The sequence below is a fragment of the Durio zibethinus genome, chromosome 25, assembly GCF_047325235.1.
Source record: "Durio zibethinus cultivar Kanyao isolate XHJ-2024 chromosome 25, ASM4732523v1, whole genome shotgun sequence".
NCBI lineage: Eukaryota > Viridiplantae > Streptophyta > Magnoliopsida > Malvales > Malvaceae > Durio > Durio zibethinus.
The window spans coordinates 15,677,372-15,696,255 of NC_143186.1; the positions used below are offsets into that span (position 1 = coordinate 15,677,372).

Genomic DNA, 18,884 nt, shown 5'->3' on the forward strand with positions numbered 1-18,884 from the left:
GATTTTGTTACTATAATGATCTTATTACATATGACTTATATTCGCTTTGGTTTTTTAATAATAGTTAAATTTTAGCAATTTAAAATTAGTGTGTTTTGGTTTTATTGAAAATCAAATATTATTTTATTTGAAAATACTAAATTAACCATTTTTTAGTAATTACATAATAAATTAATAATGTCAATGTTATTTAAGGATAACAATTTGTGCTAGTAATATTTTATTTTCCTCCCAATTAAATTTAATCAAATTATTAAATTAACAAATATTTTTATTGATACGTAAAATAATTTTCATAATATAAAATATGTAAAAGTAATTGAAGTAATAGTTAATATAGTTAATTTTCTTATGACTTTACTTTTGTGATAAAAATATTTTACACTTCGTTGGTATGAGAATTCAATTACTCTCCATGATAGTATTTTAATCATTCTCAATAATCTAAAATCATCTCCACATAGAATCATTGAGTTATCACCAAACATGATGATCTAATTACCATGTATAGATCACCATTATTTTTTAAGTGATCACCCCAAACCAAACACCAAATAAGATTCTATTTAACTGATACTTTATTCCTGCATTTTTTTATTATTTATTTTTATTTACATTTTATTTTTTCTTTTTTTTTTTGTAAAACTTGTAAAAATGTCAATTAAATTAAACTTGATTAAGCTTAAACAAACTCTCTTATATGTATAATTAATTTAGAGGACTAAGCTTCTGATGTATATTTCTCAAGTTATAATTCTCAATTTTGTATGTATATATGTAATCAGTTAAGTATATGGTTTTACTTGTTTTAATAAAAAAAAATTTGTTATTGTAGATTACATTAATTAGATAATTGGTTCTTAAAACTATTGTAAAATTATCAATACAAAATCAAAGGATATAGATAAATAAAGGATTCAAATGCTTCACCCTTAATTAGATTCTACTTTCAAGTTTCTCATTTCTCTTTATAAATATTGATTCAAAGATTAACTTTTAGTCCAATAAATTTAAATTTTAACTATTATAACTAGAATATTATTCTTTGACGGATGGAAATCACTAGTAAATTGGAGACTCAATGGAGAGTAAAAATATTAATAGATACCTACAGAGTAAAAGTAAATTAAAAAAAAAAAAAAAAACCTTTTGAGTTGGAGGATTATTGCTACTAGTAATCATTATATCTCAATGTATACATCTACGTATATAATGTAAATAAAATAATATTCTAATTCAATCATTTCTTCTTAATTTATTCCATTCTCAGATTTTACGATTTGCAACTTGCAAATTACAAGTTAAACAATGTTCATACAAAAACATGTGCCTTATTATTGTTCTATAAACATTTTTTTTTAATAAATAAGTACAATCTTTAGAGAAATATGTTATATAGATCTATAGACCTACAGCTAGATTTAACTTTAAGAGTCACCACCATTTTTTTTTTGTTTAGGTGCGATTGGACACCCAGCTAAATTGTCCCATTTTAAAGAAAGTTTCACGCTTGACTTAGATATCTTTAAAAGGTATATTCTGATCTACAAAATCATTACTAGGTTCAAGAGTACAATTACATGTGAGAAATGTTATAGTACCATCATAATGCGCATCCAAAGATGGTACTAATTTAATTTTGTGTTATCTAAGCCTTGAAATATATTTGTATTTTTACCAAATAATTTAATATTGAAATTTGGTCTTAAAGTTACTCTAATCATTTAGTAGCAATTTAAGATAATTTTTTCATCTCAAGAATATTCATAAAGACTCGTGTTCTACCCCAAAAAGGCTCTAACATCGAATTTATTAATGTGATATTTTTTTTCAAGAAATTAATTTTGAAAACAATTAATAAAATCTCTCAATCATTTGGAAAGATTATATATCAATGCATATTCCCCAATCATTTGGTGAGATTTTTATTTGAAAAACCTTTTTATGAAAATTTTAAAAAGAATCATTAAATCTTTTAATATTTTGGTAAGATTTAACTCTGAGATTCAAATTCTCTAATCATTTAGTAGGATTAAAAAATTATTTTTCTTTAAAATTCATTATAAAGATCTCCAATTGTTTGATAGACTTCATAATTTGATATTTAAATCCTCCAATCATTTGGTAGTATGAAAAATTGTTTTTCAAAATTCATTATGAAATTCTCTAATAATTTGGTGGAATTCGTAATTTAAAGATTTCTAACCCCATAAACGTCCTCCAATCATTTGGAAGGATATCATGAATTAAAAAAATTATTATTATTTTGTATATTTTAAAACATCCATAAGCAATAGCATAAAATAAATAAAAGCAAATAAAAATTATACCAATTGGAATGTTCAGTTCCTGATAATGACATTACATTTGGAAAGGTAAGATTCCGTTAAAAGGAAAATATGGAAAGATTATAGAGAATCAAATCGATTTAGTCTTAGTACTTAAAGATTGAACAGTTCGAGATCCAAGAGAAAAAGCTTGAGAAACTTGAGTACCACAAGTGAAAAAAAATTAATTAATTGACATTTGCATTGCATGCATTGCATTTCTGAATGTTTAGTGCATACCATGCATTACATTTAAAAATGTCTAATGCATGAAGTGGGGATATTTTAAGATCCCACATGGAGAAGATAGATATGAAAACTTCCCAATGAAAGAATTTCAAATTCTTATTTAAAAAAAGAAGACCTCTGAGGTAAGGTTTTGATCCTTGAAAAATGATATATCTCAATATTATGAATGATTTGTAAGACTTTTAGGCATAATCTCCTATCTTTTTTTTTTATGATCTATAAGACCTCTAGATATAATTGTCGAGCAACTTTATTTACTTTTCAAAGTTGTTAAGCCTTTGTTTAGAGGAGTTTTATTTATTTTTCAAAGGTAGTTGAGCATCTGTTTAAAGGACCTTATTTACTTTTCAAAATTATTAAGCCTTTGTTTAGAGGAGTCTTATTTACTTTTCAAAAGTCATTGAGTCTTTGTTTATAGGAGCCATATTTATTTCTCAAAGTCGTAAGCCTTTGCTTAAATGAGCCTTATTTATTTTTCAAAGTTGTAGATAGAGGCCTTATTTATTTTTCAAAGTTGTTGAACCTCTATTTAGATGAGCCTTATTTATATTTCAGAAGTGGTTGAGCCTCTGCTTATAGGAGCTTTATTTATTTCTCAAAAGTTGTGAAGCCTTTGTTTAGAGGAGTTTTTAATGTTATTCAAGAAGTTAAAGCTTAAAAAAAAGTGTTAAGTTGATTCTTGATTGGGTTGTCTACATATTTACACAATTTTTATTTCATAAAAAAAATGCAAAAAGGGGTAGTTGTAGACACCCTAATCTGTCTGAGGTTCTATTTGTTTTTGTTAACTAAAAAATAATAAAAAATGAAAAAGAAATCAAGTGGTTAAGTTTAAACGAAATTGTTTGTCTATGTTTGGGTTAGACTTAAATTTTGAAGTTCGAATTTAGAAGGGAATCAAAATCCTTTCTGAATTAGGGTTTTCTTGATCAGAATCTTATAAATACAAACCCACACAGAGGGAAAGACACACAAAGATCAAATAAAAAATACACGCAAAGGCGACTAAAAAGTACAAAAATATTTAAGAGATTTTTTGGTTTAAAAAGATTTTTTCTTTTGGAAATATTTTTTGAAAATTTCTAGATTATGATTGAATTTTTCAATGATCTTTGAAGATCCGGTGACTTTTAGACAAGATTCTCAGTTTTCGATGTCAATTTTTTAGAAACCGACAAACTTTCAATGACTCAACCTAGATTTCGATAAGATTTTCAAAATCTGGTGAATATTCAATCAAAGTTCATTTGAGTTCTATAAAAAGAGAGAAGAAAAGAAAAGAGAAAGAGAAAAAGGAAAATTTGAGGGAAAAAAAAAAGAATTTGTTTTTTATCCTACTATTAAACGATGTTGTTTTGAGCATTCAAGAAACCCGAGATCCACATGTTTTTTAGTGGGTAACCCAACCTATAGCACTTGACCTGCTTTCGACCTACGTCCTTGGCTTTAGTTGAGCCAAGCCACGAGCCGCATCATTCCAATTATTTTCTCTGCTTGTATTTGAGTCGAGTTCTCTAGCCAAGCCGAGCAATTTTCTTGTTTTGATATTTTTTTATTTTTTAAGTATTTTTGCATGATTAAATTTTAGGAAAAGTAAAAAAATTTATATACAAAATAAAATATTTTCTTAGAATAAATAATAATTATCCAATGATGAAATTTTTAGAAATTTCAAATGGTAAATTTTTATAAAATTCCTAGGTGAGAAATTTTTTTCTAAATTTGTCCCAAATAGTGATATAATTTAGAAAAGTTTCAAAATAATAACTAATATTTATTTTTAATTAAAAAATAAAAAAATTAAAAATTTTAACAAAAATTTTGAAATTAAATACTAATCACCCAATGATGAGATACTTAGAAATTTCAAATGGTAAATTTCCTAAGAAATCTCTAGGTGAGAAACTTCTCTAATTTTATCCCAAATTGTGGAATAATTTAAATGAAATTTTAATAAAATTAATTGTATTCTTTTCTAAACATAAAAAAATTTGGTTGAAAATATTTTACAATTATCCAAGGATAAGAATCTTGGAATTTTCAAATGGTAAATTTCCTAAGAAATCTCTAGGTAAGAAATTTCTTTGAATTTGTCCCAAATGGTGGAAGAATTTAAATGAAACTTCAAAAAAAATAATTGTCATATTATTTTCTTTCCAAAGATTAAAAAACTAACAAAAGTTTTTTTTTCTAAATAGACCTAAATAGTGAAAATTTTAGAAATAAAACTTATAAAAAGAAAATTTTTAAATAGACCCAAATGGTGAAAATTTTAGAAATAAAATAAAATAAAAATGAAAATAAATTTCGATAATAAAATTCTTAGTAATTGCAAATGGTTAATTATCTAAAATATTTCTAGGTGGGAAGATATTTCTAATTTTGGCCCAAATGGTGGATGAATTAGATATATTTTCAACAATAATAATAAACAAAATAAAATAAAAAAAAGATAAAATATTTTTACCGATGACGGAGCCTCTTAAAGAAAATAAATGAGATACTTAAATACTCTTAAGGTAAGAAAATATTTTTAAGAATTTTATCAAATTGATGGAGAATATTTAAAAAGTTATTTTCAATATTCAACATTAAAATTTAATACCATTAGAATTAAGATCTTAGGATAATTTAAAATAAAATGGTACATCGTTTGGATGGGCATATGTGGATGCTATAACATTTTTCATATGTAACCAAACTCTCGAACCTTATCTTGATTAGTAGACCAAAACTTATTCTTTTAGAGATCCCAAGTCATACTTAGGAGCTCCTTAAAAGGATAGATTCATTAGGTCACCAATCACACCTAGTTAAAAAAGATTGATGATGACTCATCTTATTAAGTTTGGATATAGATTTATGGATCTATATCTAAAGATAGGTTCAAGTTGGAATCCAAAATAAATTGAGCTTGGAATGGCCCAACAAAATTCTGACCAAGCTTGAAAAAGGATGGCCGATTAGATGATTTGGGCTTCACTATTGGGATTGAATTTTCTTTAAGATGGTGAGTAGGCTAGGAACTGTTGCAATTGAGCTCTGACAATGGAGTGAAGATGGTGGAGAGACAATGTGGTAGTTTTGTTTTTGCCGATTACTTTTTGTTTCTTCTCTTATTATTGTGTTCCTTAACACAAAACCCCCAAAAGAAAATTTTAATTACCTAAACCTAAAACATCATAAAAAGATTATAAAAAAACTCTTAAATTTTCTATTTTTTCTTTACTCTTTTTTTCTTAATTGTTTCTAACTGATCCTAATGGGGACTTTTTATACGCCTCTAATTCCAATTACAATAGGAAAAGGAATTTTCTTAGTTTGAATCTCTTAATCAACATTAACCTTGGATTTTTAATCCAAATCCATCTTTCAAACCGATTCCCTTTTACATTCATTTTTCAATTAAAACACTTTCAATTCAATAACCCAATTAGAATTAAACCCTCTTTAAGTTTCAACAAAATAATTCTTTTGCCCTCATTTTTAAATAATAATAATAACTCTAACAAACTATAACACCAACAATAAATAAAAAAATTTAAAGCTTAATCTTAAAATATAAATTAATCCCAGGTGTCTACAAAAGGAAGAGGGTGAAACATTTTTGGTGACTACAATGCAATTATTTCATGTTTGGATACTTATTGTCACAACTTCTGATTCCTCAATATTCTAGGAGTCCGCTTTACTAATGTAGCATGACCAACTTTACCTAACGTCATAAATTTACCACAACATTTATCAATGACACTCCCTGTTTTGAATATACGTACGAAAATTTCCATACTACAATTTTGATCCATTTGGGTTTCATTTTCACAATTATATTTTTTCATAATGTCAACTTCCTTTCTAGCTATGATCGACTCGACTTGTTATGAACAAAATCACCAAAACAAAACAAATATTTAAGCTTCCCATTTTTGTAAGTGTTTTTCCAATGATGTTTACTAGTGAGAAAAATATTATTGATAGGTGGTCGTAATTAGAGGTGTTCATGGTTGGATCGAACAAAGTTCGAATCAGATTCATACTTAATGTTAATAATTTATATGCTTGTCTAAGCCCGGGTTGGTCTGAAATTTTGGATCTTAAAAATTTCCCAAGTTGGACCAAATTCAAAAAAAAAAATCCCAAACCAACAATTAAACTTAATTAATATAATAAAAAATTAAAATAATGTGATTAAATTAAGTTTAATGGGATTATATTCAATTCACATATATATAAAAATTAAAAATAAAAATTATATGTATAAAAATTAAAAATAAAATTTATATAAAAGTAAATTTTGAGTTTAATAAAATATATATTTTTTATTTTAAATTTTTATATACATGTGAATTAATTTACATATAATCCATATACTTATATAAATAAATAATTTATTTATTTAACTATTACCCAATCAATCTCCCTTTAAAAAAATCCCAAAAAAATCTCAAATTGTTTATGTATGTGTTCGATTTAATATTTATTTTTCCTTTTTTTTAGAACAAAAATTATTAGTATATATTGAGCTATTTACATAATTGGCGCTAGAACAATTGTGCAATGTTCAATATATATAGAATCAAAAGGCATAAAGGTACAGACGGGATTTTAAGTTCCTCTCCCTTATTTAGATTTTATTGAAAGCTTTTATTAAGTTTCTAATTTCTCTTTTTAAATATTCGCTCAATTAACTTTTAGAATTAGATACAAAATGGATGGAAATCACTAATAACTTCGAGTCTCAACAGAAAATTTAAAAAATAATAGATAAATTAAGATTAAAAGTAAAAAATTAGAGAGAAATTTTTGAGTGAGAAGATTATGGCTGCTAGTAATTAATCATTATATCTCAATGTATCAATTTTCAGTAAAAAAAAATGTAAATAAAATCATGTTCTAATTCTTTGTAATTTTGCATACCATTCTTAAATTGCAAGGTTTGCAATTTACCAGTTACAAGTTACAAAGGTTATTGAAAACTGAAAACAATATTCATACTAAAATTTGTCTTATTATTGTTCTATAAACTTTCATTTACCGAATGAATAGATCCAATTTTTAGGGAGAGGGAGATGGTGAAACACTCTTGGTGACTACAGCACATTTGTTCCAAATTTGGATACTCTTTGCCACAATCTTCGATTCCTCCATATTTTTAAACTGAGGAAGATGAAGAGTTCTCTTCACTAATGCAGCGTGACAAATTTTACCTAATATCATAAGTTCACCACAACATTTATCAGTGACACCCCCGATTTTGAAAATACTTGTGAAAATCTCCATAATACAATGGTGACCCATTTTGGTTTCGTTTTCACAATCGTATTTCTTGATAATTTCAGCCTCTTCGGTAGCTATGACTGCTCCGCTCATTACAAATAAAGCCACCAAAATAAAATAAACATTGAAGCTTGCCATTATGCTTAATCAGGATCCTTCTACTTTACTTTGGTTGGTAAAATGTATTTCCAACGAAGTTTACTGGCAATAAAAGGATTTATTTATAGGTGGCCACGATAAAGAAGAGATGCGATTAAAATATAAAAGTAAATGCAATTAAAATATAAAAGTAATTCTTTATATTTCAGTTTCAAAAGTTGATTTTAATCACTTATAACCACAAATATTTTTAATGATCCTAGTTTTTTTATTTATTAGCATTCATTTCTTCTTGTAAAGAACCAATTACCTTTTTTTAGTCCAAGTAATGAGAGTGAAATTTTGAGTTATCCAAAAATAAAAAAATGAATTAAAAATATTTTTAAAAAATAGAATAACAATTAAGATTCCTATTGGTTTGTGTTTTTATTCTTTATTTATTGAAATAAATTTAAAAAAAAAAAAAAGAAAAAGAGATTGACAGATTTCCCTAACCTCCAATGTTTATAGAAAATAGCTGCTTTAATTTAAAAAACAATCGAGAACTTCTATTTAATTTTTTTTTTTTTTCAAATCAGTAATTTACATAAGAAAAAAACTCTAGCTTTGTTAGTGGTTGATATCTTCTTTTATGAATTTTTAGATTCAAAATTTTGAATTTTCCTTTCTTTGCATACATCTCATATATACCCAAAAAAAAATTGAGTTGCAAAACACTTGCACCAAAAACCAAGAATAACATATAATAAAAATTATTATGATAATTTAATTACTAAGATGATTTTATTACTACATTAATGATCTTATTACACGTGACTTAAAACTGTTTTGTTTCTTTAACAATCATTAAATTTTAGTAATTTAAAATCAATGTGTTTTGATGTTACTGAAAATAAAATATTTTTTGTTTGAAAATACTAAATTAACAATTTTTAGTAATTACATAATAAATTAATAATTTCAATGTTGTTTAAAGATAACAATTTGTGTTAGTAATATTTTATTTACCTCATAATAAAATACAATCAAATTAGTAAATTAACAAATATTTTTATTGATATGTAAAATAATTTTTATAATACAAATTACCTAAAAGTATTTGAAGAAGAAAATAAAATTAAAACTTTTAAAAGAATTATAATAAAAAGAAAACAAAATTTTAAATGAATACTTAACGTTAAAAAATTAAAAGAAAGCACACAACTTTTTTTAATTTGGTACAATAAATAATATTTTGAAAAACTGAAAACTTATTATACAAAATATTACAATTTTGAGGGGGAAAAATTACCTATCATATTAAAGGAGTAATAGTTAATATAGTTAATTTTTCTTATGATTTCACTTTGATGATAACAACTTTTTGCTTTTTGCATGAGAACTAGATTATCTTTTAAGACAATGTTTAATCATTCAGGACGGTCTAAGATAACCTCCATATAGAACTATCAAGCTATCACCAATTATGATGATCTAATCCTCATGTATAGATCAATATTATTTTTTTTAGTGATCACTTCATACCAAACAGCAAATAAGATTCTATTTAATCGATACTTTATTCCTATATTTATTATTTTTTTAATTTATTTTTTTCTATATTTTTTATAAAACTTATAAAAATTCAATTAAATTAAACTTGATTAGGCTTAAACAAATTCTTTTATATGTATAATCAATTAGAGGAATCAGCTTTCAATGTATACTTCTCAAGTTCTAATTCTCGATTGTGTATGTATTTGAGTTCAATTAAGTATATATTTTTACTTGTTTTTACAAAAAAAAATTATTATTGTAGATTAGGTTAATTACATAATTGGTACTTGAACTATTACAAATTATCAATATCAAAATGAAAGGATATAGGTAAAGGATTCAAATGCTTCACGCTTGATTAGATTATGCTTTCAAGTTTCTCATTATAAATATTGATTCAAAGATTAACTTTTAATCCAATAAATTTAAAATTCTAATTTTATCACTGTAACTTTTAATCCAATAGATTTAAAATTTAAATTTCATCACTGCAGTATCTGTAAAAAAAAAAAAATAATACTTAACTATTATAACTAGAATATTATACAACATTTTCTTCGATGGGTGGAAATTACTAGTAATTTAGAGACTCAATGGAAAGTAAAAGTATTAATAGATACATAAAGAGTAGAAGGAAATTTTTTTTTTTTTTGAGTTGAAGGATTTTTTTTTTTTTTTTTGGGTCATGACAAAGGAGATGCGCCTTGGACGATGAAAGAAGTTCATTACATTTTGGTTTCAAGAGTTGATTTTACTCTTTTTATTACCAATATTCTTAATGAAGTGAGTTATTCTTTGTTATTTATTAGCATTCATTTTTTCTTATTAAGAACCTTTTTTTTTTAGCATTATGAGTGAGAGTGAATATTTGAATTAAAGATATTAATAAGCAAAGACTAGAGAAAAAAAATCAAGGGACTGACCCCCTAACATCCAACGTTAGTAAAAATTAAGGGCCTTTACCGAAAAAAATTTACCACTTTTAATTAAGTTTTATTCAAAATATTAACTTAAAAAAAATTGAATTCGAAAAACTCAAACTTTAATCCCATTGTTATTATCTTCTTTATGATAATTAAGATTCAAAGTTCGATTCTTTGTTTTTTTAACCTCTCATATGTGTAAAAAATAAATAAATAAATAAATAAATTCTTTTAATGTTAAAAAAAATAAAAGAGAGAGACAGTGAGAGGAAAGTGTTTAATGAAACAAAACTAATTTTTTTAAATAGTAAGTTTATATTTGATTAATGCTTTTTTGTTATTTATTATTTCCTATTTATTATTTTTTTCTAATTGTTTACTTTAAAAATATAAAAAATCAATTAAATTGAATCTGATTAAGCTTAAACTAATTTGATTTGACTTATTACTCAAATCGAATTTAAGTAAATTAACTCTTTTTTTTTGAAAAAAATGTCGATTGACTTCTTTATATTTTATTATTTTTATCTTTCTTATCGTTATTTTATCTAAGTTAACTTGTTTATATCTTAATTTTTTATCTTTTTTGTAGTAGTTTTGTCACCTTCCCCTCTCATTATCCATACTCTTTCTTTCTTTTTTTTTTTAATTATCCAATCACCCTCAAAAAAATCCCCCAAAATTTCTCAATTGTGTATGTATATATATGTGTTCCATTTAATATATATTTTTCTTTTTTATAAAAAAATTATTATTTGGTTATTTACATAATTAGCACTTAAACAGTTGCAAAATGTTCAATACATATAGAACCCAAAGCTACAAAGGTATATAAGGGATTTGAAGCGCCTTACCCTTCATTAGATTTTATTGAGAGCATTTAATAAGTTTCTAATTTCTCTTTCTAAATATTGATTCAATTAACTTTTAGAATTAGATACTACAATTTCTTCAACGGATGGAAATCAAGAATAAATTGGAGTCCCAAAGGAAAAAAAAATAGATACATAAAGATTTAAAGTATAATATTAAAGAGAAACTCTTGAGTGGGAGGATTGTTGTTGCTAGTAATTAATCATTATATCTCAATGTATCGATTTTTAGTTAAAAAAAATGCAAATAAAATCATGTTCTATTTCAACCATTTCTTTGTAATTTTATATTCCATTCTTAAATTGCAAATGTTATTGAAAATTGAAAACAATATTCATACTAAAACTTTTGCCTTGTTATTGTTCTATAAATTTTCTTTTATTGAATGAATAGATCCAATTTTTAGGGAGAGGGAGATGGTGAAACACTCTTGGTGACTACAGCACATTTGTTCCAAATTTGGATACTCTTTGCCACAATCTTCGATTCCTCCATATTTTTAAACTGAGGAAGTTGAAGAGTCCTCTTTACTAATGCAGCGTGACAAATTTTACCTAATACCATAAGTTCACCACAACATTTTTCAGTGACACCCCCGATTTTGAAAATACTTGTGAAAATCTCCATAATACAATGGTGACCCATTTTGGTTTCGTTTTCACAATCATATTTCTTGATAATTTCAGCCTCTTCGGTAGCTATGACTGCTCCGCTCATTACAAATAAAGCCACCAAAATAAAATAAACATTGAAGCTTGCCATTATGCTTAATCAGGATCCTTCTACTTTACTTTGGTTGGTAAAATGTATTTCCAACGAAGTTTATTGTCAAGAAAAGGATTTATTTATAGGTGGTCATGACAAAGAAGAGATGCAATTAAAAACTAGAAGTAATTCCTGATATTTCGGTTTCAAAAGTTGATTTTAATCACTTTATAACCACAAATGCTCTTAATGATGTGAGTTATTTTTTTTATTTATTAGTATTAATTTCTTCTTGTAAAGAATCAATTAACTTTTTTAGCTAAAGGAGCGAGTGAGAAATTTTGACTTTTCGAGGAAAAAAAGGAAATTTTGAATTAAATTATTAAAAATTAGAGAAATAATTTTTTTTAATTGAGTAGTAAGGGATTTTTGGCTTTGCCATTAAATTGCTTGTCTGAGCTAATTTAAGTTGACTAATTTATGTTGAGCCCGATGAATTTATGAAAAATTATCCTTTTATAACCTTTCAATAGAGGTGCTACATGAGTTATGCTGGATCGACACAACCCGTTTAAATATTAATTCATTTGCTAATGGACCATGCAACCCAGTACTGTACTAGCATGACTCATGAAGGTTAAGAGTCTGACCGACATACCATGTGGCCCGTAATCTTCAAGGGTCATATCATACCAGGCACAACACCATTTTTTGTGTCTAGATGGGCCAAGCATAACCCATTGATTGTTTTTCAAATTTTTAATTAATTTTAAAAAAATCATCTATGATTATTAAAATAACATGTAAGAGAAAAATAGAAGTAAAATAAAATAAAAAGGACACATAATTTATGTGGTTTAACAAAATGCCTACATTCATGGACAGGAGAAATAGATGCACTAAATAAAAATATTCAAATTATAATTCTAATATTTCAAAAAAAAACACATACACATAGACGTATAAAAAAATTAACACTCAAGATTATTATTTTATTTTTCATTCTCATCATTTGATAATTCACTTATATAATATGTTTTGTTTTGTGCATTTATTTTATATCTTTTATCCTAGACTAATTTACTTTGTTAATTGAATTTGCATTGGTAAAAGGGTTAAAAAATCTTTCGAACAAAAATTTAATAATCATCGAAGCCTATAACATTTTATTGCAATCAATCAAACCTTCAAATCTTCTATTTCAACTCAATTAAACCTTTAATTAGACAAAATCTAGTCATATGACAAAATTGAATCAATCAATCCCTTAACTATAGTTACTTGTATCTTTAAAGGGATCTCAAAGAAAGATGATAAAAAAAATAGAGAAGAACAAAAAAGAAAAAATTTATTTTATTTTATTTTATTTTCATATATATTAATTGCACTAAATGATAAACTTTCATTTATTTTATTAATGTCACATGAAATTTTATTTTAATTGATAAAAAAATTAGCAGTTTTAAGTTTTTCCTCCAAAGGTTTAAGTGAATATAAATAAATATTGGAGGGGTTGATTGATTACAATAAAAAAAATAAAAGTTTGAATTTTTTTAATTATAGGTAAAGGGCTTTTTATACCCTTTAACCATTTGTATTTAACTTGGAGTCTTAATTTATTTTTATCATTTTATTTTTGCTAATTCTTAGTTAAAAATAATTTATCTATTAATAATTTAAATATTTAATAAATAAATTTATTTAATATAATTTTATTTAATAAATTACCAACAAAATATCAAAAGTTAGTATAATTTCATTGCAATATCAAAAATAACATAAATATACCCAAAGGATAGGAGTCCACTTATAATAATTATGAGCTAACATGGCACTATTAGGCATATGCATATAGCCATGCCATGTTAGCCAATGTGAAACATGCCACATGTGACATTGGCCCTTAACAGGTCATACCATGTCGACCTATGGACTTAAATTTTTTTAATCCAGCAAAACACATATATATGTATCGTGCTTAGCCCAACCAAATTATTTAACTACTAGTTGTACCAAACACAATCCATATCATGCTTAATCATGTTGTATCATGAACTATCCAACCATTTTGTGTCTCTATCTCTTAGCGAATTTGAACTCAAAGAACAAAGAAAAACATATATTTTTTTTATCACTTAAACCAACCATCCATTGATAGAGAAATAATTAAAATTCCGTTTACTTGATACTTTTACTTTTATTTTGGAGATTCTCCAAACATACAATGTTTGTAGAAAATAGGGGCCTTTTTGAAAAATAATTGAGATCTTGTACTTATGTTTATTCAAATTAGTAACTTAACAAAGACAAAAAAACTCAACCTTTATTTAGTGATTTTATCTTTTTATTATGAGATTTGATATTCAATATTTGAATTCTCCTACTTTTCATATCTCTCATATAAAAAAAAAATCAAAAGAAAAAAATTGAGTTCCAAAAACATCTAATGTAACAAGCCAAAAATGGAGAAAAACATGTAATGAAACAAACCTAACTTTAAAAAAATTAAGATAACGTTTAGTTTTATTTTAAGATTACCATAATAATTTAATTATTGAAGCGATACTTCTATTACAGCAATTATTACTCATAATTTGAAATAACTTTATTTAGTTATTAATTAATTATTAAATCTTAATAATTATAGATTATTGTGTTTTGCTATTATTAAAATCAAATATTAGTTGAAAGTATCAAATTAACCATTTTATAATAATTACATAACAAATTAATAATTTCAAATTTTTTAAAAAATAAAATTTTGTACAAAAAATATTTTATTTACCTCATTACAAACTATAACTAAATTATTATATTAAAAAATATATTTATTGACAGATAAATTATTTTGTAATATAATTTATGTAAAAAATATTTGAAGTAGAAAATAAAATTAAATCTTTCAAAATAATTATTATAAAAGAAAAAATATTTTATAAAACATTAAAAAAAATTAAAAGAAAGCACATATATTTTTTTTTAATTTGCTACACGAGTTAAGGTTAGGTTTAAAACATAATAACCTAATTTTGGATTAGAGTCAAAACAAATATAAATTTACTCCTACTTGATTTGTTGCCATTCTTAAGTAGACATGACATCTTTATTTTGGCTCTTTTTTCTTTTTTTTTTTTTTTGTTTTAAGATCAAAGTTAAGACTAATATAAATTTATTTTTATTTTTTTTCGTTGCCATTCTTAATTGGAGGTGCTCACATGACATCCTTATTTGGCTCTTTTTTTTTTTTTAATTCTTGGATCTCCTATTTTTTTTAGTTTTAAATTTTTTATTTATTAAATTATCTATTTTAATATTTTTTAATTATGTTTGTAAAGAAAATTTTAAAAGAGTAGATATAAATTTGATTTGTTATGTGAATTATGAGAAATTGAAAATAAAATACATATATTATCCACAAATTAATTAATAAATTTTTACTTATCATTATTTTTATTAAAAAATTATTAAATAAAATTTTACTTGCTAATTTAGTAAATTTATGATAAAAATTATTAACTACAAATAAAAAATTTTAGACTCACGTCAAAGCGATGGCATGTTATTAGTTCATATATTAAAGTAATAAGTAATAATGATGACTATAGTTATTTTTACATATGATTTTACTTTAATAATAAAAAATTTTCACTTTTTCTAATAAAAATTAAATTATCTTCAAAAATAATTAGTTATTCATTTTCAAGATCATCGTTACACAAAATTATTGAATCATCATCGAACGTAATAATTTAATAATTATGTGTAAATAATTATGATTGATACTTTTTTTACTATATTTTTTATTATTATTTATTATTTATTTATTTTTTTTTTTTTAACTAGATTCATAGACGCGCTTGTACTCCATTTTTTATCGTCTTTTTATCGAATTTAACACCTGTGCTACAGTTCATACATCGTAAATGCCACCGTGGCAAGCATCCAAATCCCAGAATATCCCATCTGAGAAACCAATCAGCGCCGTCCACGCCTTCCCCTCTCATCATCCAAAATCTTTCCTTTTTTTAACTATAATCCAATCAATCTCCTCTCAAAAAAATTAAAAAAAAAAAAGAAAATCATTTCCAAATCCCTCACTCTTGTAGAAATCTCCGATTATTTTTCCTGCGATTAATTTCCTCTCCCGATGGCTTCCGCTACGATTACTTTCTCTCCGATTACTGCTGCTATTTCTGCCGCTTCTTCTTCTTTGGTTTCCGATCGGAGAATATCCGTTGGACTACCGGAATTTCGAGGTCTCAAGATTAAACCTAGGTCGGCATCGCTGACTCATTTATCCAGATCGGTGAGCCGGGATCCACGTCGACTCGATCGAGGTGGACGTGTTTTCTGTGAGGCCCAGAAGACTGTTGTTGATGGTCCGTTTCCTTTTTTCTTTTTCATTTTTATTCGGTTAAATTAATTTGTCTTTTCTGTTATAATTTTTTTACTATGTTGATTGGTTGCTTGGAAAGTGATGGAAATGATATTTTGGTGTAAAGGAAAAGATATTAGATTTACGTAAAGGTCAAACCTGTCTTAAATTCTTAGAATTTACTTGTTTTATTGAGCTATAAACGAGCTGAGTTCAAATGTGCTTAAACTCATGTCGTTCACCAAATAAGCTTTATTATAATTAACCGATTGTTTTTGTTATCTTTAGAAAATCAAGTAATTCTTTAACATCCCTTAAATCCGCATATTAGAATTAACCGATTGTTATTGTTAAAGGTGGTAGGAAATTTGTTTAGTCTTTAAAAAATGAAGTAATTCTCTCTTCGATAAATCCCTAATTCCCCTTCCTGACTCGAACTCCATATGTATAGGTTGAAAGTCTTAAGTTCTAACTGTTGAGGTGCCCTTTTACCTGTGTTTTAGTTGATTGTTAGAGAAATTTGTTGTCTCTCGTTTTGGTTGAACATTGTCTATGGTTTATCTTTTAAAGCAAAAATGAGGGAATTTCAATTTCTTTTTTTTTTTTTTTTTTTTTTGCTTGTTCGCAAATGATTAGGATAAAGGAACAACAGAGAATTCATGTTTTGATTTCTGTTCAAACTTGATGAAATTTATGGTCATACCTGTTTTTATTTTTGGGTTCTGTCTTCGTTGATGTGACCTTGCTCTTGTATTTAGGAATAACATTTTGTGAAATATATCATTGCGCTCGTACTTGAAATTTGCAGTGCCATCAGTCAAGGATGATACATGGCAGTCACTTGTTCTTGATTGTGAAATGCCTGTTCTTGTTGAATTTTGGGCACCATGGTGTGGGCCTTGCCGGATGATCGACCCTATAATCGATGAACTATCAAAGCAATATGTTGGGAAGCTCAAATGTTATAAAGTTAACACGGATGAGAGCCCTAACATTGCAACTCGATATGGAATTCGAAGCATTCCAACTGTTATGATCTTCAAGAGTGGGGAGAAGAAAGATGCAGTCATTGGTGCTGTTCCCAAATCCACCTTGACATCCTGCATTGAGAAATTCTTATAGGGGTGGTAAGAAAATGTCATCTTTTCTGAAAGTTAAGCACTTTCTAGTGATTTCTTCTGTTGTCAACTTCCAATGGCTCATGTTAAGGTACTTTGTGCCCGAAATAAACTTGTCTGCCCCCTGTATAGTTATCAGAAGAAGCTATATTTTCTGTCTCTTTTCTTTAATGTCAATTAGTTATATGCTTCTTGCTTGAATGTTTATTTTAGTAGTTTTTTCTCATGTATGCTTATTGCTTTGGAAATCTCCAGTTTATCTTTAAGGTTTGTGAGTACAAACAGACCTGTGGGCCTCAGTCTATAACATGAACAAATTTTTAGTAAATAGGGAAGCATTAGGTTGGGAACTACCTGTTTGTAAGTTTGGAACTATCATTAGTTAACCTCTAATTGTCAATAAGCAGTTGTTCAAATAATTATGTGTGAGCAGATAGATGCTCTCATTATCATGATTGATCATATGGAGTAAAAGACAGGATGGGTGTTAGTAACAGAATTTATATTGTCCTAATCCTTGCTTCATGAAGCACATGTGCACAACATGACTAGGTAAATATTTAATTTTAAAACCACTTGATACACTGGAATGTTCCCATTTGTCATCTTATCTAGGGATTAATCCTGCTTGATAGGCAGTGGAATTATATCAAGAATCCTGAAGCTCTGTCCAAAGTAGTAGCTATTATCTATGACCACTTTCTTCTTCTTATAATAGCTGTCGTCGAGTTGAAGATAAATTGTAGTATCTCAAATTAATTACCATGTCAGGTTAATAGCTGTTATTTGCTTGCCTTCGTCCCTTTCCGTCATTTTCTTCGCAAGAGTTGTAATTTCATGGCCCCACATCATGGCTAATTTCCATGACAAATCCCCCACAGATGAGTGCATTACCATAGACATTTTGTTGGTTGCAATTCGACCAAAGGTCAACAGATCACATGTTTACCTCCATTGATACTGTCCAATGTTTCCTTTCACAAGGTGCAAGAAAGGTAGATCAGGTTTTACCTCCATTTTTATACTTTTCAATGTAGAATTTCATCCACAATGTGTAAGAAAAGCAGCTACAAATGTGTGAGAAAGCACCTCATCTCAAGGGTAACAATATTCACCAACAATCATCATTCATCTATCCTCAATGTCTTCATAATACTTTTGGCATCGAGCAAGAGGCCAGAATTCTCCATTATCATATCATGCCTAGCCACTCATAAAATTGGGTGTTTTGATTTAAAAATGAAAAAGAAAAAAGTGTAAAGGTACAATTTTATAGGCATTTCTATTGAATTTTTACTTTTAAAAATTACTTTTAGGTGGTGTTTGATATGGGGTGATCATTAAAAAGATCATGGTGATCTGTGATTAGATTAATGTGTTTTGTAACCACTTAATAATCTTT

General features: G+C 26.1%; 1 protein-coding gene across 1 annotated transcript; it reads left to right on the forward strand.

Moving 5' to 3' along the window:
* Window positions 1-16,035: 16,035 nt before the first annotated feature.
* TRX-M4 (thioredoxin M-type 4) lies at window positions 16,036-17,683 on the forward strand. Its single transcript, XM_022861376.2, has 2 exons — window positions 16,036-16,368; window positions 17,173-17,683. The coding sequence occupies exons 1-2, from the start codon at window positions 16,137-16,139 to the stop codon at window positions 17,484-17,486; spliced, it is 546 nt and encodes a 181-aa protein (XP_022717111.1). The 5' UTR covers window positions 16,036-16,136; the 3' UTR covers window positions 17,487-17,683.
* The last annotated feature ends 1,201 nt before the right edge of the window (window positions 17,684-18,884 follow it).